The sequence below is a fragment of the Aplidium turbinatum genome, chromosome 1 (genome assembly GCF_918807975.1).
Source record: "Aplidium turbinatum chromosome 1, kaAplTurb1.1, whole genome shotgun sequence".
NCBI lineage: Eukaryota > Metazoa > Chordata > Ascidiacea > Aplousobranchia > Polyclinidae > Aplidium > Aplidium turbinatum.
Window position 1 is genome coordinate 59,034,764 of NC_137472.1, and position 25,845 is coordinate 59,060,608.

The following is a 25,845-nucleotide window of genomic DNA, read 5'->3' on the forward strand; positions in this document are numbered from 1 at the left end:
GTCAAACTTCAAAAGCAACTTCGGCAGTTTACAGTTCTGTATATTGATGGTTGCTCTAAAACTTAACAAGCTCACAATTAATTTATTTGATAGGTTCTGGTTGGCTTCGACCTGTACCATGGGGATTGCGTCGAATGTTGAATTACATCAAAGCTGAGTTCGGCGAGCGGCCAATATGGATCACTGAAAATGGATTTGAAGACAATCCCATCTATGATGACGTCAAACGAATCTTTTATTACAAGTCGCATTTAAACGAAGTTTTGAAAGGTTCGTATGCAATAGTAGGCCAACAGTCCCCCAAATAGAGTTTGTAGATTTTATTTTTCGGTGGTCATTTGGTAACTGCTATATTTGGACAGTGGTTCTCAAATGGGGAAATGATAAACACCAACCCATTTCTACCTAAAGATATGGCTTGATTTGCACACTTTGCAGAAATTTCTAGATTTTTCTAACTTTGAGAGAATGTTTAAATAATTTTTTCTAAAAATTACATTTTTACGCTTTGTTTACTGTTTTCCCTAGATGACACAGTAGGTTTTAACATCTTCAGATGTTGAAAAACATAGAAAATCTGATTTCGAAGATTTTAGTCAGACTGTTAATTTTTCAATAACAGTCTGATTTAGCGTTTTTCAACTTACTTTTTCTCATTTGCTACTGTTTCCCAAAGGCAACAAAAAGCTTTTATATCATTAGGAGACAGCAAAAAGTAAGAAAATCTCAAAAAATGTCAGTCAAGCACTAGCAGTAGCTGTAATGAAAATCTGAAAAATGTGAGCAATCAGGCCGCATCTCCAGGTGGCCATGACCAACCTAAGAGTGTAAAAAATCTTATTTCGCACAGCTCCTTGTAGTTATTGAGTTAGATAAGGTTTTCTTTTTGTTGCAACGTTTCTTTGTCTGATGAATTGTCATACACGTAAAAACTATTTGTTGAATAATTAATATTTCAGTTTCAACAAGTGGTAGGCTATTGGTATCAAATTTGTTAAAAGGCATCGTTGATTAGATTTTGTAGGCCTACCATCTTTTTCATATATGCTGTGCGTAATTTCATGTCAAAAACACTTAAGAGTTTTATCGCTTTATCAAGACAACAAAGTGTTTTTTATTGATTGGTATGAGCCACTGCAGTAGATGACTCATGCATGCATGTGCAATAAATGTTTTTTTTAAATTGACGCACTCGGTAGGACATGGGTCATCTAAGGAACACTTTGTATTTGATGAGAGACACAATGACACGCTTGAAGGTGGACACAAATATTGACTTTTTTGCTTTTCCGTCCATAGTTTAATTTGAATAAGCTTGGGAACCATAGAAAGATGTAGAATATACATGTTATTGAAGTTTTCATTTTAACAAACTTTTGTTTACGCAGAATTTTTTATTTTATTTACCGACAACTTGAAATGTTTAAGTACTGTAGGTTTAACATTGACTTTGGACTCTACAATGAAGAGGTTAAAATCCTATTAACTTCGCTGTTTCAATTTCTTAATTTCAAGTATGGTAACTTCAAGGTGTTTTAATTGCATAACCTCCAAGCTAATAAATCAGGTATGGGATGACTGCAAAATCATTACTGCAAATATTTATCTGCACTTTAACCGTAGCGTATTTCCGCAGCCTTTTGACAAATGTTTGCTGAAACGAACCGTTTCCATCTCTTGTTTGAACTTTTATAACAAGTCTAGGATTAACCCTGAATAAAAAAATTGATAGCCTGATAAAGAACGTTTCCTTCTGCTTCCTTGCTTCAATGCTTTGAAGTGAATGCAGATATCTACATTCTGCAGTCGGCTGTATAACCGAGTGGTGAGACTCTTGCCGTGAAAGCCACGGTACAATGCTCAAAAGGGCGCCACTTCGACACAGCTGAAGAGCATGTGGCTTTGTCTGTGGCAGACTTGGATTAAAAATATTTTTTTGGGGTGGGGGTTTTAAAATTAAAGCAGCCTGTCAGGCTCCAAGATTGACAACACAGCAAGCCCTTTTGGGGCATTATGACGTCGTGGGGCGTCAGATTGCATCACATTGTCACTAGATATTAGGTGATTGGCAATGGAACTGCCTTAAAGCATGCCTATAGGTGGACACGAAAATTGGCTTGTGTTATCAAAATCTTCAACTACCATGCGTAAGCCTGGATACGATGTCGATTCTACTGTGAGATGTTTCCGGCGTGCTGATTACCAACATTGTCATCAGATTCCACACTACATTGTCGTCAGATATTATTCAAAACGTTTTCCATCATTCTCAAGAGACTCAGTAACTCCTGTGCAGACAATCCTATTAAGCCTACAGTATGCCTGCATTTGCAAAGTTGCTATTCAGTAAAGTTTATGTTTTTGTCAGAGTTTTTGTGCATCATCATAATTACTCTTATTTGTACAGCAATTAGAAAAGACGGAGTAGATGTTCGGGGATACTGCGCATGGAGTTTGGTTGATAATTTTGAATGGGCAGCAGGTTACACTCCAAAGTTTGGTATTTACTATGTGGACTTTGAAGACCCTGCTCGTACTCGATCCAAGAAAAGATCTTCGGATTGGTAAGTATTGGACACTGGTAGTGTTTTGTTTAATTTGTAGGATATTTGAGGAAAATGGAGTTTTTAACTAAAGTAGGCCTATATACGCTACTGGTAATTGATATAGCCTACTCTAGGCATATTGTTATTGCTTATTTGTATGAGACCAATAGGTTCATATTTACTTCTTAATATGCATGAGCTGATAGGTTAAATTCTGCTTAAAACTCTCGTTTCTAAATGCAAGCTTCAGCTTACACACACTGCTGTCAAAGTATTATTGCTAGTACTAAAAGAGCTGTTCAAATCTACTTCTCAAACATCCTGTAACCATAAACTTGCTAAGGCAGACCTGGGAAGAACCTTGCAACTAGCATAGAAAACTTAGAAACTCTGATAAACTACGTAGGCTACGTCATTACATCAAGTTATTAACGAATATTATCTTGGCTAGCTACCAAAGTTTTTATGATAGCATGCCGCTTGGCCTACTTTTGCTGATATTCTGCATCTTTTGCAGGTTTGCTGCCATGGTTGAACAGAATGGCTTCAAAAAGCCTAGTCACGAAGTCCTTTTATATGAAGATTTTCCCTCGTCATTTGCTTGGGGAGCTGCAAGTTCGGCTTACCAAGTGGGTCAAACATCGCCTTAGCCTACATCTTTCTTACATCACCTTACATCTTTCTTACATCACCTTACATCTTTCTTACATCACCTTACATCTTTCTTACATCACCAAACATCTAACATCAGCTTACCGGCAAGCTATACTAACTTTCGTAGCCCACACCAGAAGTGTTTTTTTGCTTAATTGATAGGCTATAATAATAACAACGTAAATAATAATAATAACAACAACTTGTTTTGCATTCATTAGCTGCAAAATAAGATCAATGGAACGTCCATTTAAAAAAAATTAACCAGTTCTTTCAGTTTATCTGGGTTATTTTCAAAAAATGGAATAAACTTTTTAGAAATGGAATAAAACTTTGTGACTCTGTAGGCCTACTCTAAATTTATTAGCCTACCGGCCTTTTTTCCAATAAAAAATTATCAACAGAAATTTCATTATTCCTTAGCAACATAAAACCTTACAAAGTATATTAGCCTAATACCTACTTTAATCACTCTTCTCTTTCATCAACAGATTAATCATATTTGATCAGCTGTGGCCTCTCATAGAAACTCCATCCGTTTTGCTCTCTTTTTTTTTTTGCTAGTACTTCTGGCATATTTTTTATTCCGGTAATTTGCTTGATAATAGATAATAAAATATTTCATTTTTTGTCGTCCCATTGTTCGTTTGCCTTGCACCATCCCAGTCAATTTTACTAATCATTCTACTACCTAGAAATAATCATCGTGGAGTACAATAATGTTTAAGAGTAAAGTCTGAATGTTCCTTTAGATTGAAGGAGCTTGGAAAGACGATGGCAAAGGTGAAAGCATTTGGGATCACTTCACCAACTCTAGAGGTTCCTCAATACTTGACGACTCCAACGGAAATGTGGCAAGCGACAGTTATCATCGGATTGATGACGACATAAAGATGTTGAAAGAGCTAAGGGTTATTACGCTAAATATTATTTTGACTTTTTGTTTTCGAATATACGATTGTGGAATTTATACGTTATAAATATTTGTTGGAGCCCAAAGTCAATAACGTTAACATGGCACAAAAAAAATATTAAATTTATTGCTATAAAACATTCTGCTATAAAATTATTGGTATAAAACATTCTATATACCGTGGATTACCCGCAGCCTATGAGAAAACACGAGATGATAATTTAGCTTAAATAAAAAAATTGAAAAACCCTTCAAAGCTTACGCGAATAAACGAAAAACATTTTAATTAGGTTTATTTCTACGCCGTTTAGGCTAATTTTGTTCGAGTGCTGTGAAAAGCTAAACTACGATGCTGCAGAATCATAATTAGGTTGCATTTATTTGACTGCGATGGAAGATATTTGCCAAACATGCGGCGTAACCCAAGTGGTTGTTTCATTTTCGAGATCTTTTTTATACAAATTTTCCGTTTGTTTTTATTTCTAACCATCACAGCGAAAAACAATATATGCCCAACATAGCAGAGATCTAGAAAAAGGTAGAAGCAACAAAACGAGAATATTGTAACTTGGTTGATACCGAAACAGGATTATCAGTTTAAAATATGGCACCAACGCAACACATTCGAGACTTATGCATCTTCTCAAGTATCGGATAACAGAGTTTTTGGATTTTTTTTTCAGGTATCTGACTACAGCTTTTCGATTTCTTGGTCACGTGTTTTACCGAATGGTCATGCAACACCCGTCAATGAAGCTGGAATTGATTATTACAACCGTCTGATTGATGCTCTCATCACTGCAAACATTCGTCCAGTCGTGACGTTGTATCATTGGGACATGCCACAAGTGAGCCTGTCTGGTCATAGCCTATGTAGCATTTCTCCATTTGTCACTTCAATTTAATACAGTAAAAAAACATACCTTGATTTTGTAGTTTTGGTAGAGGCTTGAATCTTCTTACTTATAAGATCGAATTGTAGACAGCCGCGTTGGCAAGAGGGTTCTTGGTGTAGCCTACTTTTGTACCCTGGCCGTGAATCCGAGATGAATTTAGGGACCTTTAGCATTCCAAGGGGCCCACAACTTGAACACCACCTTGTATTTGTTGGATGTAGTATAAGCTTATAAGCTTTCCTTAGAAGTGTTTTCAATTTGAAGCCTGAAGATCTCATTGGTACCGGATCCAAATTATCCTCTCAACGGCTCAGATTGTAGCCTACTAGATTTTTTAAATCATTTTGTATTCAAGTAGCCTACGCACATGTTATATTCCTACTTTGCCAAGGTAGAATAAACTGGTAAATTTTAAAAATTCTTTCTTGTTAAATCGATGCAGGCCAAACAGGCTAGTGCGAAAACCGATTTTCTGTTTCATTGAGTAATTGGCCATAAAAACAACTTATTTTGTGAAATAGAATCTTCAAGATGATTACGCAGGATGGATAGATGAACAAAGCATTGAAGATTTTATAAGTTACGCAAAACTTTGTTTTGACAGGTAATTTCTTGATGGCCTTATGTATAGTCTCCATAGCAACAAAAGCTAAAAAGTAAAAAAAAATAAATTACTGAAAAATTAGAAAAAATTAACTGAAAAATAACCCAAAGCAAAAATGAAGCTCCATGATTTATGTCTATTTTTCAAACGTATCATAAAGTTTATGAAACTTCTAGGAATAAGCCTGATGCTTTTCTAGTAAATATCCCGACTTTCAATTTTCAAAGACAGCTACTCACTCTGAGGAAATATATTTCCACAATCTAATTATCACTAGCTTAAGGTTGATTTAAAACAATGAGGAAAATTATCCACTCATTATTTTTAACCTAAAAGTTGCTATGATAACTTATAGTAGAATAGTTTAATAAAACTTTCCAATGACAACATTCTTATATATTGTAAAGGTTTGGAGACCGTGTGAAAACTTGGATAACAATGAGGGAACCCCAAACAGAAGCGATAAAAGGCTTCGACACCGGGGAATTCCCACAGAAAATACAAGTAAGTTTTGAATAGTTTTTCTCATTTTTTTAAAAAATGTTCAACTTTGTTAAATTTTCACCAACAGTTGATTTCATTACATCAAGTTGAAAAATAGAAGTGTTGCAGACAACTAACTTCGGTTTGGATTACTCTGAGACATGTGGTCTTGGTAAGTATTCGAAACTTCCAGAATCAAGCTTGAAAAGAGGCTTATACTCAGTCAGAGGATAAGGATTCCTACAATAAATCAATTTTATTGATTTCAATTTTTTTAATATTTTACTTTAATTAAAAATTTTCTAATTGGGTAACAGACCAATGACGAATTACTTCTGCATTATATCTTTAGGGTGAAGGAAAGACAGTTTATCAAGTCGCACATCACATGATTTTAGCTCATGCTGGAGTATGGCACCTTTACAATGATCATTACAGATGGAGTCAGAAAGGAAAGGTATGCTACCAATAGCTCAGCCACATTTAATTAGCAAATATAGAAGCTGACATTTCTATCTTTTTGCTGCTTAGATTTTTCACGGGGTCTACATTTATTCACTATAAAAGAACAGCTACATCCATGAACGTAGCCTATGTGGTAAAGTTTGCTTATGGTTCCACAGTTGCGCATTAGCCAAATGACCTGTGACAAACTTACTGGCAAACTTATTATTTAGGCTTATATTTAACAGCTGGGGAGTATTGGTTGTTTATGCATATGTCGCACAAACTTGTTAATGCTTTTTAAACTCTCAAGCTACATCTGAAGCACTGGTTAAATCATGTTGTTTGGGACTTTACTCCTGGTAGTATGCAATATACATTATACAATTCAATGTTTTAAAAATTTCATTCAACCCGTTGCTTGTAATATGGTGCTATATTGAAACAAATAAACTGACTTGACTTTATGAACAAAGCTTTCCATCTCCTTGAATGCGGATTTTGGTGAACCATTTGATGGACGCGAACTAAAAGACATGGATGCTGCTAACCGATTTATGCAGGTCAGTTGCACATAAATTGAAGTGATTTTATTTATCCTTTCATTGTTGAAATAGTTGAAATAAAAGGGCAAGTTTGCTGCATTGCTAATTTAAATGAAAGCATATAGGCTACTCGTACATGCTTAAATCTTCTCTTCCATGCTCATATTCAAAATCCTTTCTATTTTGTCTCTTTAGACTTGTGTAGCGCTTGTCATATGTACAAAGAGTGACCTGCTACAAATTACTCAACATTAATTTTGTAGAAAAACATCTGGTATCTCAATCCCTAAATGCTTTTCCTAGTGACATGAATACATGTTTGGAATGACAAAAGCAATAAAGTTTATGAAAAGGTTCATACAAGTTGAGCTTTCCTGTATCATTACATTGGACTTCTGTCAATTTTCATGTTTTTCAGTGGTCGCTTGGTTGGTTCATGAATCCTCTCGTTTTTGGGGATTACCCAGCTATCATGAAGCAAAATGTTGCAAAGAAAAGTGAGCAAGAAGGATTGCAGACTTCACGAATGCCAGAATTTACTCGTGAAGAACGCGACAACATTAAAGGTTGAGATTGGTTTGCTTTGGTTGTGATACGTTAGCTTTACACAAGTTGTAAACTCCCTTTATCCGATTTTTCCTATTTTTAAATTATTTCAGTCGTTTTACATAGCACACTCGTTAATTTAACAACCTGATAGATACTTTGGTATTTTGATAATACTTTGCTTGTTTTAACAAAATGAAAAACTGAGTAAATAATATTAAGTTTTATCAATTATCGATATTTAATCGATTGCTTGCAATAGTAAGCAATTGCACAGGTTATAATGCTACTTAAATTTGCTACAATAGCCATAGCATTTTAGTATAAAAGAAAATTTGTTTGATGTAAACCGCTATTATTAAATAGCCTACCATTATTTTCCAGGCACAATGGACTTTGTCGCTTTGAACCATTTCACGGCATGGTATGTGACATCATCCGACATTCCAACTGCCCCATTTGTTGGGGCTGAAACTTGTCCGTTTGAAAACAGAACAGTCAATGGATTGGACGAATTTATAAAAGGTCAAATTAGCGGTCGTGGACTCCCACTGGATGACGTCAGGGCGGATGACACTCCAGTGGCAGGTGATTGATGGCAGATATTACTTTGTGACTAAATACATCAAACTGCTGAATCATAACAGACCATTCCAGAATGATGAGCCAGCAATTAATATTGACTACCCGATATCTTCCCAGTTTCGTAGTTAATTATTAAATATTCTCATTATGTAAACAACAAATTTTAAAAATCTAGCCTATACGAATAATGCATGAGTTGTCTGTAGCGACCCTTATTACATAATTGAACAAAGCAGCTTGCCGTGATCAAAGTTTGAACTGCGTTAACTCTGAGTTGTATGACCCCGATTCATACTGTCGAATTATCATTATTAAACGACATTCAGAATTAATAAGTATCTTTATCTGTTGGATTTTTTATAACTATTATTTACCCATTTATTTTATCAATTTCCAGCATTGTATATAACGCACTTGCTTTGTTACATCACAGAAGCACCGAGTATATTCACTGACATGGACGTGGCTTTATTTAACGATTGGACGTGGCAGGAGACAGGCTCATCCGATCAACACGTCGTCCCTTGGGGTCTTCGTAGAGTTCTTCGCTACGTTAAAGGTAGAAGATGCTAGAGCCCATTGAGTATTAGCATTGACAGCGAGGCCTGAGTTTTTTTTTGGACCCTGGTTCATGGTGGATTTAGGGATCTGGAAACTGAAAGAAATTATTAAGTTTTATTGCGTCTGAACCCTGGCGTCTTGCACATGCAAATCTTGTCAATGTGCAAATCTATAGTAATGACTAAGCCTGATGTAATTTTGATTTCGATCACTAGGCTAAATGTACTTTATATCTCTTCAATAAGATAAGTTGTCAAAATGTAATCATTGAATCCCAAATAATTTTTTAGAGACAATTTTTTCTAACTATAGGCTACCTCTTTGAGTTTTCCTGTAATTCCATTTCTTTAAGATTTTGTCTTGTTTTTTTTTTTTTAATCGTTTTGTTTAGGTTTTCGGAACTCCTATTGATAACTGGCCCAAATTATGCTATTAACGGCTCTGGCAATTGGACATCATTATAACCATAATAGTTTTACAAATCCGGCTAATTTTGTAAAACTGACACTTCTAATAAATTTATTTTGAAACCTGTCCCTTAAAAATTTAATGTTTTGTGTTTTTGTATTTCAGTGAATAAAAACCTCTACTTGGCGTTTCAAAGTTAACACAGATCAATTTGAATAAATGAAAGAAGTTGTGATAAACTTTTAAACGCCCACAATGAGGGTTTTATTCACTGAAATACAAAACCACAAAACAACAAACAGTAGTAAAGATAGACTAATGGTAATAGGTAACATAGTAGGCCTACAACACAAACTTCTAACACAATTCCACACCTAAGACTGTGACGCTCTGGCAAAGCAGTTGAAAAGTGGTGTGCGTCGAGCGCTTGTTTAAATTAATCAGGCAAATGACAATGTTGGTAAGCCGTAAATACCACACGTTTTTTTCAGACAACTATGGAAACATGCCTATATACGTCACTGGGAATGGACTGGCTGAGCCTGTGGTGTCGTCTATGGTAACGGATTGCAACTTCGTGTTGGATCAAGCAGTCACTACCAGGTAGACCAAGCTGATATATGGAGAGACCAGCAGGTGCAAAACAATCAAACTACAAAAAACAACTTTTCTAGTAAACTGAAAATTAAGTTTGAAATTGATTGTTTTGTGGCTGAACCCTGTTGTTTTAAAGTCTTATTTTGAGAGATAATGATCGTTTTGCCGCAAAAAAAGGCTGCTACATAAAACTTTCGACGTTAACACAACTGGAGATGGTAAAATTTAAACATCACAAACAACGGAGTTTGATCGTTATGCACCTGGACTCTTCATATGTTGGAAGTGGGTACCACGCACACCCAGATTCGGTGGTAAAGCTGATGTGTCACGTAGGCCTTTGGTTTCTTGCAGGTTCAAATCCACATCATTTTGTTTTTAAACAACATTAACCTAGCCAGACAGAAAATTTTCGTAGAGAAGATGTTTGTGGCTGGAACAGAGTTTGAATATTTGATACCAATGAAGCGGTAAAGTATTAGTATTTAACAGTTTGTTTATCAGACAAGATCAAATTTTTGGACATTTATTAGACAGAAGATAAACGGCTCATTGCATCTTACCAACAATTGTAGTAATTGATGAGGTGATGTGGCTCTATTTCTTAGTTAATTCCACTGAGTTCTCAAATGGCAACGACTAAAAGCTCTGCTCTCTAGCCCAATATATTGCCCAGCCTAAATTTCCATTGCAATCAACTTTCAGGTGGAGAGACATTGGTTTGAACGACACAGAAAGGGTGGAGTTTATGCAGGCCTACATCAATGAAGTCCTCAAAGCTATACAATTGGATCATGTTGATGTTCGTGGATACTTCTTCGATTCCCTCATGGATGGATTTGAATGGTTGTCAGGTAAGCCAGTTATAATCACCACTAGAAGAACTACTTTTGGTCTTAGTTTACCACTTTGTTTTGCGCACCATAGCAGGATACATTGTACCGTTTGCCTCTGAAGGAATGTGTGGAGCTCAATCGCTTACAAACTGGGGTGGGCTGTTTCAATAGAGCTTCGCCGACACCATTTTGTGGATGTACCTCAGACTGCATACCACATTATCTATGTCCGGTATACAGACCCCAGAATAGATGTGTGGACACTACAACGCTCGATGAACACACAATCCATTTGCTGTTGCGTTTGGATGTAACAATCTGACCCGCAGCGATCTCAAACGCAAGAAGATAGCATTTCTAACGCTTTGAAGTATCAGCTAATCTAGAGTTTTAATGTAGGTGTTGTGTTTTAATGCTAATTTTTAAAAATTAAAAGGTTTACGTGTGATCTAAGACGGAGATGTTCACAATATTTATACACAATAATTGAATTGCTTCGAAAGCAATTCAAGCTGCGGAAGGTAAAACATAGACTACCGGTAATTGTTGGGCATTGTTCTTATTCTGTATATACAGTTTGGATTGTCACTTCATAAAGAACAATGGATGTCTTTATTGCCTAGGTTACACGCAACGTCACGGCATGTACAAAGTGGACCGAAACGACATGACGAGAACGGCAAAGAGATCGGCTTGGTACTTTGCTGACCTGGTCAGGGAAAATGGGTTTAAACCAGCGAAAGGGCAATGCCCGTACATCGCAGACAGGGATAATATGTTCTATGGCGAATTTCCTTCAGGTCGGTTTTATTTCTCACACATTACAGTTCAAATCGATCTTTAACGTCACTGACAACTTAAGCGAACCATATTCAAATAAAGCTTTTGCAAAAACAACACAAGCATACAAAAATAGTTATTAGAATAAAGTTATTTTAAATACAAACTAAGGCTGCTATAACCAGTGAATAAGTTTCCATAATTAAACATTGAAACCAGAAAAATTATGTTTTGGTCTTTTCTACAATTTACTAAGCGTTTAACTACTATTGCAAGCTGTTGCATTTCATTTTCAATTAACAGCACAGAGGATGAAACTGTATAGTTTTCGAAACGTTTGCTAAAGACCAGTGTAATATCTTCATTTGTTGAGCAGGTTGACCAGGCGTTCCGACCATTTTGTTCCTTCTAATTCCTGTTGTCGAAGTAAAAGAGTTTTAAGTCGATTTGATTAAAGTTAAACTTTATTCTATAAAAAAACGAAGAAAGTTACCTCTTTACCAAAATTGTAAAAAAAATTAAATTCAAATATTTCCCCAGATTTCTCATGGTCGTCTGCAACTTCTGCATATCAAATCGAAGGCGCTTGGAATGTAGACGGCAAAGGGGAAAGCATTTGGGACGTGTTCACACACGCTGGAAAATCGCACGATGGTGAAACTGGCGATACTGCTTGTGACAGCTACAATAAATATAAGGTGGTTTATTGCTGTATTGTATCATTAAAGGTTGGGAAGCGATGAAGGCATTGATATCACAAACGAAAAAAATTTACATCAGCGTATACTTTCAAGCCTATGCATCAAACAGATTTATTGCCTCACTGAACTTTATCATTATTTGGAGAAGTTATTTTTTCTTGTAGTGTCGAACCAACACACACTGGCGTTAACTTTATATTTTCTTTAAAAATCAACTTTGCACACTCCAAGGTTTTCCATCTCCACTCTGTGCGGCCTAGACTAAAAATATCACTATTGTGTGCTGTGCTGAAAGAGATCATTAATTTAAAAATGCGTTTTATATTGTACAACTACAAAATCAACTAAAAAATGAACTTTACATAATTAATATAGCCTATGTTTTAATGTCGGCAAGTATTGTTAGAACTGTATTGAAGATATGTGGTTAAATTAATTTCGAAAAAGTAAGTTTTACCGATCTGCACAAAATGATCGTTTTTTTTTTCAGACTGACGTCCAAATGCTTAAAGATTTGTCCGTGGGGTTCTACAGATTTTCCATATCCTGGCCTAGAGTCATCCCAACAGGAGAAATAGCGGAAGGAGTAAATGAGGCTGGCATCGATTACTACAACAGACTTATTGATGAGCTGCTGGATAAAGGTATCCAACCTCAAGTGACTTTGTATCATTGGGATCTCCCACAGGTAAAAGCTCCCATTAACTCTCCAATAACCCTTAGCTGCTGACATTAAAACTTAAAAGCATCTTTTGCCTTCGTAAAAGCGTTGATGTCTTTGAGATTTAAGGGTAGCGCCTACTATTAAGAATACTATGGACAACCAGATAAAGAAACATCTCGGTTTTCGAAATCTTCAAGATTAAAGATCTATAGGATCTTTGACCGTTCAATGTAGACACTCATACTTTCAGCATGACGTAAGGCAACCAGGTGTGGAAAATCATACATTGCTGGGAAAACAAGACAAATTATGAAATGGATTGACGATTTTATGGAGCCTTGCAAATTGAAAGTAGCCTACTCTAACCAAACGATAAGGCAATAGAGAAGAGATCTCGATTGCGGGGATCTGATAATGACGTATATTCCAACTAAGGCTAGATGGAACTGAATATCATTTGAATAAGTTGTTCAGTGTTACCACCTGATCACCAACTTTGTTGTGGGAAATCACTGTATTGCATAGAACATGTAGGAATCACGTAATCTTCCATTTAATCACTGCGTCTGTTTCAATGCAAGCATCTGTTTATTTGCCCATTTACTTTCTGCTGTGGCAAATGCAACAAACAGTGTAATTCCGACGATATTTTGGCCCTTGGCTGCCACCCTTACACATTTACCATACTCTGCATATCGTAATTATCTGTATTATGATCATATTCAATGAGCTATTTCTTGCGACTGTACAGATTGCCCTGTGTCAGTGTGATAGCCGAGTGGTGAGAGGCCTGGTACAACTCTTGAAGGGACGTCGGTTCGACACCGCTTAAGAGCATGTGGTGTGCCTTTCACAAGACTGTTAGTAACATGCCTGAAGGTGGACACAAAGATTGGCTTCCTTGTCTTTCTGTCCACTTAACCCAATTCATGAACTACCATTTTGCTACAAAATAAATGAATTGGGTGTTTGCTACAAAATAAATGATCTGAAAGCCTTTCCTTTATTTGTTATAGAAACTACAAGAACGATACGGGGGATGGGTGAATCAAAGTGATGTGATCGTACAAGCCTTTGCTGATTACGCAGATTTGTGTTTCAAACGTTTTGGCGATCGTGTCAAGTTCTGGATCACCTTCAACGAGCCCTACATTGTCACCCAGCTTGGTGGGTAGCGCTTCTTCTACCTTTGATGCGATGACAATTGAAGTAAACTAAATATGACATTTGACGTGCGTCATAATAAGCATCTCTTGAACCATCTGTGCTCCAAAAACCTATTTGAAACCAAGTTAATTTTATTTGTTTTTCAATTTAAGAAGTTTAGTTTAATCGATAGCGGATGCCAGTATAAGAAAAGTAATAAATGGAAAATTTATGTTTAGTCACTCGCGCATTCATGGATGTTTGCACAAGAGCAACAGTACTACAGTAGCCTATGTCACACTTTGTACCTTAGACTGATTACACATTTCTTATATTTTTGGGCAAATTGGGCGACACCATTCTATTTCACAATATAAAATGCGACTGTTTACCAGACATCTTATAAAAATTCTATGGTTGTGTGGGTGATTGCAAACACCATTACAACACCATTGTGTAGTGGTTGCAAACACCATTGTGTGATGGTTGTAAATACCATTACAACACCATTGTTTGGTGGTTGCAAACACCATTACAACACCATTGTGTAGTGGTTGCAAACACTATTGTGTGGTGATTGCTAACACCATTACAACACCATTGTGTAGTGGTTGCAAACACCATTGTGTGATGGTTGTAAATACCATTACAACACCATTGTTTGGTGGTTGCAAACACCATTACAACACCATTGTGTAGTGGTTGCAAACACTATTGTGTGGTGATTGCTAACACTATTACAACACCATTGTGTAGTGGTTGCAAACACCATTGTGTGATGGTTGTAAATACCATTACAACACCATTGTTTGGTGGTTGCAAACACCATTACAACACCATTGTGTAGTGGTTGCAAACACTATTGTGCGGTGATTGCTAACACCATTACAACACCATTGTGTAGTGGTTGCTAACATCATTACAACAGCATTGCAGCACCACTGTATGGTGGTTGTAAACACCATTACCAAACCATCGTGTGGTACCCCACTGCCTTATGCGAAACCAGGGGCGTTGACAGGGGGGGTCTAGGTGGTACTTTTGGACCCGGGCCCGGAATATTTAAGGGGCCCAGATTTTAAAAATTCCCCGCGACTTCAAACATAATCAAGATCTTAATATAATCAGATCTGAAGGAATTGCCATCAGAAGTTAAAACTGCTATTTCAGCCGTCAGATGGTAAAGTACTGGGCCCCCTTCTGGGTACTGGGCCCACCATCTCAGGGGGCCTACTAGTAATAGACTTTTGCGTGTCAGTGACAACATGTTTTTTAGCTGCTAAAGTTTACTGTGTGTACTTCCATTGAGAAGATAATTTAGGTCCGGTACCAATGAGATGCTGGGCCTGGGCCCTTACATCAAAATATCTCTAAAAACACCACATTATTTTGGTCGTTATTTTGTGATAGAATTTCAGGGGGCCCACAGGTAATAGACTTTTGCGTTTCAGTAACAATCTGTTTTTTAGTTGTTAAAGTTTACTGCGTGTAGCCTACTTGTTCATTGACAAGATAATTTAGGCCCGGTACCAATGAGATGCTGGGCCCTTATACCAAAACATCTCTAAAAACCACATTATCTTGAAAAGTTAAAATGTGACAACATTAGTAAAATTACCTGTATTTGAAATAAAACAGGTTGGTTGCAATTGAATACTTGAAATCAAGACAGGCCCAATTCCTACAAAGGTGTGTTTAAGATAAATGTGTTTTAATTATTTTGGTTGTTTATTTTTTCGTATTTTGTGGTAAAACTTTGGAATTGACAACTGTTGAACTGAAACCGCTTTATACACTGGTAGTGGTAGGGTCACCATACTTTGTGTGCTACTGTTATAGGTTAAACCACGAAGTAGACAGCTCATTTTAAAATGATTGTCATAAATGGGCAAATTATATAAGACATTTGCATAACTTAATTGCAATGCCTTGTCTAAACTTTGCAAAAGCATAGATTGAAACATTTCTTTAGCATGAGGTGAAAGCGTTCATGTTTTATACATAGGTTAGCTTCTCGTTAGCATAAACTTTAAGAGTCAGGTACGATTGATTTTGAAGTCTGCCAATAAGTAAACAAGATACATGAAATACTTTTTGTAATACTGGACTAGCTTAAAGTTTGGTTGGTCCATTAATATCCCATTTAACAATAAAATATTTTTTCTACATCTACCGGTATAACTGGCAAGGTAAAAGTATTTTTTGAAGTGTCATAAGCTGCATTAAGGTTGTCGCACTTTTAGCTTAACGTTTTGGTTTTACAGGGTGTTTTTCTTTCTTAAGCTTAACTTCAAAGTGAATGTTACTGGTTTACAACTGGTAATCTAGTTCTAGAATGGTGTAACCTTGCTATGTACCAAGATTTCATTCAGCATTTCATAAAGAAGATGTCTTGTTTGAACTAGCGACATTCTTGCTTTGAACATTTCAGATAAACAAAACTCTCAAAGAGGAATTCTTTGAAATGGCTGACCATGGAGGTTTGTCAGAACCTAGCAAACTTTGCTTTGCCATTATTGCAATTGGAATACATTCGTTTACTATGATTAGCAATGGTGCAGACGTGCTGCAAAAGTTTTGCAGATGTTCCAAACAAGGAAATGTTTTTCTCCAAGCTCTTTGCATAGTTTTTTTTTTTCAAAAGCTATGTTGAGCCAAATGTTAAACCTTGAATGTACCAGAAACCATGCTGCTTTATGTTTCATTTCTTTCATTCCAAGCAAAGATGAAGCTATAACTTGATAGACCTGTCCTGTGTTTACTATTAGTTATATTTCTGCTGTGTTCTGTACACTGCTGGGTTGATGATTGTTTATGAAGTTATAAAAGTTTAACTAGGTAGTAGTTAGCCGGTATTGTGCAATGTGCAGTAAGCATTATAACATTTCATTAAGCACCAGTAACCTATGAAGGCTTTCTGGGTACTGCAAAGTTGTCAGTGAGTGATGAAGCTGTTAGACCTTACCTAGAAACCTATTAACTAGTGTTACACTGTAAATATTGCTCCGTTTTGTTAAAGATCATAGTACTTTTCTTATGTATGCTGTGATTCCTGTGAAGTAGTTGCAACATGTGATGAAGTTATTAAACTTCATCTACATAAGTCAGCACTTATGCACCATTTCAATAACAACTGTTTTTAGCATGACCAATGGTGTTTGCATATGAAAAAATAATTACATGTAGAAAAGTTAATTCAACAGTTAGATTACAGCAACTGCTGCTCATAATAATTGTGCTTCTTAAATTCAGCAACCACAATGTTCCAAAAATAAAGCAATTAATAAAAAAAATGTTTTATTGAAATATAGCATGATTAACAACAGGTTTCTAATAATAGTGTATCTTGTGTGAGTAGTTATTATACCATGTACGCTATTCTGTGCTGTTATAAATTAACACTGTTCTGTTGTGAATTGAAAGTATATCACTAGATTGGTAACTATTGTTTTTATTGTACTTAAGTTCCTGATTATGCACATTTGAGTACACTTGAGTTTTCATGTTAGCATTTTGATTGGGTACTTAATTGTTAGCTTTTTGAAAGTATTGTATAGGTGAGTGGTTTAATCAATCAATCACTGGTTTATTTTTTTCACAAAATATCACATCAAATGCACTGGTACATTACATCAAAGTGAGATAGGAAAGAAGCGAAAGACCTTATGAGGTCACCAAGTCAGCCTCCACCTCGGCGATCCTATAAGGCAAAACATAATTACCACTTGGTGAAAGTGTTAAAATGTTTGTTAAAGCATTTGTGAATTCACTTTTTTTTGCACTTCTAAACTGTTTTGCTATGTTATGGCTATACATTTAAAAATAATAGGTTAGTGAAATTTCAAATGCCAATTGTAATTTTTGGAAAAAATTGCTTCCAAATGTAGGTAACCAATTTAAAATTCTCATAATCTTGTCCGATGTAAAAAATTGTATGAACTCAATGTGATAAGCATGTCAAATTTTGATACCAGCTTCAACTGTGTGATATGAGATCTGGGTTGAATGACCCATACGCTTCATGACCGTTGCTAGTATGTTTAGCAATCGTTAACACTTTTGGCTTTCATTGCAAGCAAAGGTGTAGCTATGACTTGATAGACCTGTCGTTGCTCTTATTTACATTTGTATTGTTTTCTCAACTGGTGAGAAAGTCTAGTGAAGTGAACCACCTTTCCATATCAGTGCAGTTAACATACACACTATTATATTATCATAAGTCTGCTTGCCAATAAGGGGCTCAAAATTATTTTGGCCCCGGGGGCCCACAAAGGGCTTAACACAGCACTGCACTTCAGCTTTCTGGTGGTCAAATAGCCACTTCAGCCACCAAACAGTAAAATAAGAATTTAGTTTAGTCTAGTATAGTGATTTCCCTAACCATGAATATTACCCGAAACACGAATTTCAAAATAAACAGGTTAATATTTGTTTAAACTCAAACTGAAATGGCACAGGTAAGAAGATTGCTATCACTGTTTCTGCACTAAAAATTGCATTGCACTGCACCAGGGCCGGATTAAGGGTTTATGGGGCCCTGGGCTGAGTTGAAAGTGGGGGCCCTTATCAAGTGAAATTTTTCGCTAAAAAGGTTTATCGATCAATGACGCTAAAAGCATTTCACAGAAGCAGGTGGCTCCGCCTCCAAACCCTGAGTTGTGTGTAGGCTATTGTGTAGTTGGTAGGCTACTTTGCTTTTGCTGCGATTGGGATCGAAAAAAGCGATTAAACAGGAACATTATTTTTAGACCAACAAAATTACATAATTCGTTTAATGCTGACTTTATTAGAGGGGCGCAAACTCTCAAACTTACCCGAGCGACGCCACTATTCTCTAGGTACGCCACTGTTCTCTAGTTGTCTTTTTGAAAGCAAAACCAATCATTTTAGAGCACATCAACAAACGTATCCGTTTGTGAGATAGGCTATCACTGTTCAAAGTGAACTCGATCCTTTCTCAACAATTTTTAGAGGCAACACTTTCAATACAAATTGCTTGTGGGCGATTATTGATATACTGTACGATAACATATCCGTTATGTGCAATACTGTAGGCTACTGTTCAAAACAAACAATTTTGCCCCAAGTAAATTGTGAGGAAAAACCTGGCTAATTTTCAACAGTATTTCTTCGGAAGAGATTCGTTTTCTGGTTGAAAAGCAAATTTAGCAATGACAATAAACTTTTAATGCTTGGTGTGAATGGTGTCGAATACTTAAACACAAAACTGTTGAGATACAGAGCGTTCAAAGTAGGCTAAGCTTAATCGTTTCACAAAAAACTAAACGTTTGTTTTTGGCCGCAACTTTATGTATGAGCTGTAAATTGTTTGTCAGCTTCACACGATAGAAACAGAATCATATTCATAGGAGTAGCCATTAGGCCATAAATCAAAAATGAAACTGCAAACTGGTAGGCGGTACCGGTAGGCCTACGTAGTTATATCGTTTACTGCCCTAGAAAATTGTTCATATCAACTCAAAATGGACGCTTTCTTGCTTTTCTCGTGGCAAAATCGCTGATCAATTCTTCAAAATTCAATGAATCCAAAATATCGTGTTCAATGCTTAGAAGCGAAAGATTCGAAACTCACTCTTGCCGCGAAGAATTTCGAACTTCGTTTTTGATTCTCCTTAATTTTGAAAAAGATCTTTCTCCACTGCAGTCGGAGATCATCACACACAAATACATTCGCAGAGCAAAGAAGACATTGGGAATGGTTTCAACCATGGTTTCAACGCACCTTTTTTCGCTTGGAAGTAGGCCTAACAACATGTTGAGGTCAACACTATCTTTTTCCACTTTGTGTTTATCAGGATTTTCTGAGGCTTCTTTTCCACCATCAGCAGTTTTCACTTTGAAAAATTCTGCAAAATGAACTGTTTCAGTTGGAAAATTGGCTTCGAAATCCATGGGATATTCCTTCATCAATGCAACAGTAGCTTGATCAATCTCGTTAGGGCTAAGATCCGTCAGTTTTGAAATGAAACCAAACTTACTTTCGACGTCACGGTATGCTTTCAAACGCTTATCCAATTCTGCAGATAGTTTGTCAATTGTGGCAAGATACACTTTAACTCTAAATTTATCTCTTGGAAAAAAATCGTTGGCTCTGTAGAGGGCCCATCAAAATGCCTATAACGTTGGATTTAAATTCATTTTGAAGAACATGCATAGGTGTTGGATCCACATTTCTTCTTACCCTTTTTTTCATACGTTTCAAAGTTGGATCTTTCGCTTTTGACAAAGCTCATGAGACTTTGTAACAACTGTAGTACCGTAGCCTACTGCATTATTCAAACACAATCCACTTTTTTTGAAGGGACAGGTTTGTTTTTGAAACCTTTCCAAAATTGCACGCCACATTTCAAGCAAAATAACTGTCTCCAGTTGTTTCAACTTTTTTACAAATCGTTTGACTTTGCTCTTTCGAGAGTGAGCATCATCAGAGGCCAATTCTTCAAGCGCTAAAATAGTCTCACTGTATCCTTTGTTTAATGCACAAACTGCATCATATCTAGCTGACCATCTTGTATCAGATAATGTCTTTAAAACAGGCAAACCATCTACGAATTTTCGATGGACTTGCCAACGGTGAGTAAACGAGACGAGCCTTGAATAAAGGCTTTGCAACGATTCAAAAAGCGCAGCGGCAGAACGGCATGTTTCTGCAGCACATTTACCGATTAAATTAAGTGAATATGCTGTGCAAGGCACATAATGAGCTACACTACATTTCTCGCGCAGAAGAGCTTGAAGACCATTAGCCTATACTTGCCACTCATATTGGCAGCATTATCATAACTTTGACCGCGGCAGTCTTCAATGTTGGTATTAAGCTTTTCCAAAAACTCCAAACAATTTTGGCTATTATTGCTCCTGTATGAGAGTGCATTGGTACAAATTTTAAAAATCGCCCTACCCAACTACCTAGCCTAGCTTATCAACATACCCAACCGACGCGTGGCGAAATAAAAAAACAGCGCAAGCCGTGTTTCCAATATTGAAATGTTTTTTCAAAAAAACTCCGTACCATTTCCGGATATGAAAGTAGCAAATAAATATGTTTTTTGTTAAAAAAAATGAATAACTGGGGTAGGGCAGGGGTGCTCTAGCACAATGGCGTAGCCAGAAAAAAATTTGGGGGGGGGCCAAATATTTAATGAATTGAAGAGAACAGCAAAGTGTTTGATTTAAGACATCGCCACCTGATGTGCAATGGCGTATCCTGGTGTGTTAAGCATGGGAAGCAATAAAGCTGGCGGGGAGTTAGAGCGTGCCGAAGGCACGCGTATTCTAGGGGGGTCCGGGGGCATGCTTCCCCGGAAAATTTTTGCAAATTACACTTAAATAATGGATTATAGCGCTTTCTGGAAACACTTTCAGGGTAATATTTGTATGAAATTTATAGGCAGATAAACAGCTAGATTATTAACTTATTAAAGGTAGCTGTTACACACGAACGGGCAAAAACTGCGGCTAAAATTAGAGAACACAAAAAACTCAGCTACACTAAAACCCAACAGAGTAAGCGATTCTGAAATTGCTTCTACAGATTAGTTAAAAGAAGCGTAAATCGCGTAAACTTTGCACGATTTACGATTTTCAAAATTTATTGGTGTCTTTCTGTGCATCTAAAACAAGTCCTGGGGGGTGTTAATAGCCAGATATCTTGGAAAACGATATAAATCTATACAAATTATATTATATTTTCAACAAATGGTTCAACTTCGGAATATAAACTTTGAAGATTTGGGGGGGCCATGGCCCCTTTCGCCCCCCCCCCCCCCTGGCTATGTTTATGCTCTAACACCGCAGCACATATAGGCGAGCCGCCCCTGCTTGTTTGAGATACGAATTAAAGCAGCAATCTCCAGCTATGCAACTAAACAAATTAATGGATTTTCTTCTTTGAGGTGGGGGCCCCCAAAAGTGGGGGCCCTGGGCTTCAGCCCAGTCAGCACCCTCCTTAATCCGGCACTGCACTGCACTAAAAACTGCACAAAACCGCTTTATAGATTGCAGCATTCAGCAAATGTTTGATCGAGGCCCAAACACCTTTTCCAAATCAAATTGAAAACTTTTTGACTGTCTGCACTACCTTTGCTGTAAATTCTCTTCTGGTGAGCCTAGAATACTCTAGCGCCATGTGACAAATAAAAGTTCAAAAAAGCAACCGCTAGATAGAGATAGTAAGTTTTGCGGTTCAAGAAATTTTAAGATTGCGCAAGATTTGTTAAATGACCATGCTTAAACGACATCAATAAAAGTTTGTACACAACCTTTATTTTCATAACATAGTCGATGAAGGCCGAAGGGGGCCCGAAAATAAATTGGTACCGGGCCCGAGAAATCCTGTCAACGGCCCTGTGCGAAACCCGTACAAACAATAAAAAATGTCTTTCTTGTTTCAAGCAAAAGTGGTGGTCAGTCACTCCTTTTGGTCTTATTCTGCTGACTAATGATGTCTTTGCTGTGGTTGTTGTTTTACTCTCTTGGATATTAAATCATATTTTGACACAAAAATTAACACACATAGCCTAACTTTATAAATTTTAAATCAAAACTTTGTTTTCAGGTTATGGGTGGGGAGCTTTTGCCCCTTCCGTCTACCAGCCGGAAGACGGGATGTACCTGGCCGCACACACCTTGATCAAGGCGCATGCGCGAGCTTACCACCTCTACAACGACACCTACCGACCAACTCAGGGCGGGAAGATTGGAATTACTTTGAATTCGAATTGGGTGGAGCCTGGTCGCATCACGAATCCTGACGACATAGAGGCGTCGGTGGGTGTTCAAACTATTAGCATCATTAATCTGTCATGCCATTACTGGTGGAAAGTTTTTACAGATTCTCATATTGGTCTATTCTTTGCTGTTTTCATCCAGAAGATACTAATCAATTTCTTCAACATCATCACATCATCCGGCCTCTTTAATTTGGTTTTCTAGTTATTTTTTGTCTTTTTAAGTCCATTTAAGTGGTTATTTCGACCCATTTGTTTTGATGTCAATATAACTCATCTACTTCAATAACATCTCGGTCTTTGTCTTTCTACGATAATTTTAATTATGACCTTGTGATTTTTAAACAGAATGGAACAGTGGTGAAAACGCTTGTTTTATAATCATACAACCCTGGCTTGGCTCGCGGTTGAAACTGGATGTTAAAAAAGCACGGCCAACCTCTACCCAAAGTGTGGTAACTTGAGTCCGCATAGTTGAGCTACAGGGAAAGACGGCTGAGAGAACTGACCATTCGTCTTATATGCGATTCTCTAATTGTTAAACTATTATAATTCAGTCACATTGCGTCATTGTTACGTCATGAAATATTATAACTTTCAGCAACGGAGCTTGACGTTTTTCACTGGTTGGTTTGCTGAGCCAATCTTCAACTCTGGGGATTACTCTCCGGTGATGAAATGGAACGTGAGTGAATATTTTTGTACAAACAAGTTATCATGCAACCTACTTATTAGTTTGATCGCCACATAATATGGGTTTTGAAGAAACCAGTTGTATGGCATTCACAAAACATCTATAAATGCAAATGCACTTATGATATCTTTTGGTGCCTTTTTAGCTTTTACACACTGAAGTAACATACCTTGCTTCAATCTCAATTTCTATTATATTCGTTATGGTTGGGGTACAACAGTACAGCCTCTGCAAAACTGCTCTCATCTTTCTCTATCTTTCTGTAATCCAAGAGTCCTCAAATAGTGTTTCGGGACCCAAATTCAGGTCGCGAGATCATGTACTCTGAGTCGCAAAATAATTTAAACTTACTATAAATATTTAAAAAAAAGGGGGCGATTACTTTAAACCCGTATGAACGTAAAGTCAATCGGGGATCCGCGTAAAGCAGATACAACAGCATCAAAAATTTAAGAAAAATATGAACACTATAATATAAACGACGACCTTTTATAGTACATGGTAATTGTATGAGTACATGCATAAAAGTGAGACAAAGTCTAATTTGAAATTCTTCTGTTATATTTTTCCAATTTGAAATTATTCTGTTGCATATCGCGATTTCGGGTATTGAACCCTCATCAGTACAACTTTATCAACAGGATGGTACAGTAAAATTTACAGCAGTTCACTTAAAAAAAAAATGATTAAAAATGTTATGTGGTTGCCAAGAAACAAACTAATCTGCGAAATTAGTCTACGAGCAGTAATAATAACAATTGTTATGCAAATTATGATGGTAATTAGGTCATAGGCTACATTATAAAAGTAAAGTGACAAACTTTAGTTGCAACAATAAAAAGTACGAGAATATTAAGGATTCGGCGAAGTATTTAAATATAAACAACAAACAATGAGGTCAGTCAAGCTGACATACGCCAAAGCCTGGGACCAGTCAAGCCAGTCTCCTGTTACAATTATATGATCCGAACTAGCGGATGCAAGATACTTCTAACTAATTATTTAAAAAAAAAGGGGCGATTACTTTAAACCCGTATCAACGTAAAGTCAATCGGGGATCCGCGTAAAGCAGATACAAAAGCATCAAAAATTTAAGAAAAATGTGAACACTATAATATAAACGACGACCTTTTAGAGTACATGGTAATTGTATGAGTACATACATAAAAGTTACATGCATGTTTAAAATTGGAAAAATATAACAGAAGAATTTCAACTTAGACTGTGTCTCACTTTTATGCATGTACTCATACAATTACCATGTACTATAAAAGGTCGTCGTTTATATTATAGTGTTCACATTTTTCTTAAATTACTACAAATATAACGCTTTTGGAAAAAATAATAAGATCATTCACTATTTGATGTACTAGGTTTCATACAATTTTGTACAAGAAAATTTTTACTTTCAATGGTAGTACAGTAGTCTCCGCTTAGTAAGCCCACTGTTAATAAGTCCACCAGCTTATTAAGCCCAATTTGGTCCGGTCCAAATTACTGAATGTGTAAGAGTGGTAGAGAATCGTCCCTCGCTTGATAAGCCCAAAATCGTCCGGACCCGATGTCGGCGTAATAAATGGAGGATGACTGTATTGAAATTGATATTAAATTGCAAAGTGTTTTGCGCACAATTAAGTTTTGTGCTGCCGAAACGTTTGTGTCGCGAAGATTTAGATTTTAGAACAATTTTTGTTTTTTGTGTTGCGCCAACAAGTATTTGCGGACCCCTGTCTAATCAACTCATTTGCATAGTGCTTGGAATGCTCATCTTAAAACTGATGGATGTGAGTTTGATTTCTGTCGAGCTTTACCCCAAACATCAAACTGAAATGAAACTTGAATCAGTTTGGGGTATTTGAATACATATGAGTGAAATAGGTCTTCAGTGTACACCTGAAGCATTGCAGTAAAACATATTTTATATTAATACATTAGATGGTACTGCTATTTTGCATTCATCAAATGCTGGCATTTGCACAACAATCTAACCTCTTGGTGTAATTTATTAAGAATCGATTGTGCTCTAGTAATAGCATCTTCAGCTAGCACATGTAATAACGATATTAATACATTATGTTGATATATTTCTTTATTGTTAATACCTATTGTTTTATATTCAAATGCGATTTTTTTTGCTTGTTTTTTGGTATTATTTTATTATCGTTATTGTTATTTCGGTTATATATATAGCCTATGTTATTTAGGTCGGAAATGAAAGTGAATACTTTAACATCACCTACAACCGTCTACCTGAGTTCACGCCAGAAGAAATCGAACTCAACAAAGGGACTTCTGATTTTTTTGGGCTGAACCACTACACTTCTAATCTTGTCTTTCCTTGCAACACTCACAATGGTTTCCCTAACCATGACACAGACTCGGTATGTGATGAATTAAAGCATTCTCTACAGTCTACATATGTTTTTTCTCTGGATGGTGTTGCAGCTGCACGTCATAAAGGGAACAATCTCTGTTCTCGCTCTAGACATCGG

At 36.6% G+C, this 25,845-nt stretch overlaps 1 protein-coding gene across 1 annotated transcript in view; it reads left to right on the plus strand.

Annotated features, from left to right (window-relative positions):
• The window catches only part of LOC145767829 (uncharacterized), a 78,461-nt gene that overhangs the window by 17,009 nt on the left and 35,607 nt on the right, over positions 1-25,845 (plus strand). The window contains exons 6-26 of the mRNA XM_082579533.1: positions 94-270; positions 2,408-2,564; positions 3,064-3,175; positions 3,953-4,111; positions 4,797-4,961; positions 5,531-5,613; positions 6,021-6,117; positions 6,449-6,553; positions 7,017-7,103; positions 7,504-7,651; positions 8,016-8,219; positions 8,653-8,775; positions 9,677-9,788; positions 10,488-10,636; positions 11,242-11,418; positions 11,939-12,096; positions 12,590-12,787; positions 13,780-13,930; positions 22,488-22,699; positions 23,261-23,344; positions 25,558-25,734. Of these exons, the coding sequence (XP_082435659.1) occupies positions 94-270; positions 2,408-2,564; positions 3,064-3,175; positions 3,953-4,111; positions 4,797-4,961; positions 5,531-5,613; positions 6,021-6,117; positions 6,449-6,553; positions 7,017-7,103; positions 7,504-7,651; positions 8,016-8,219; positions 8,653-8,775; positions 9,677-9,788; positions 10,488-10,636; positions 11,242-11,418; positions 11,939-12,096; positions 12,590-12,787; positions 13,780-13,930; positions 22,488-22,699; positions 23,261-23,344; positions 25,558-25,734 (3,035 nt within the window). The remainder of the gene's footprint in view (positions 1-93; positions 271-2,407; positions 2,565-3,063; positions 3,176-3,952; positions 4,112-4,796; positions 4,962-5,530; positions 5,614-6,020; positions 6,118-6,448; positions 6,554-7,016; positions 7,104-7,503; positions 7,652-8,015; positions 8,220-8,652; positions 8,776-9,676; positions 9,789-10,487; positions 10,637-11,241; positions 11,419-11,938; positions 12,097-12,589; positions 12,788-13,779; positions 13,931-22,487; positions 22,700-23,260; positions 23,345-25,557; positions 25,735-25,845) is intronic.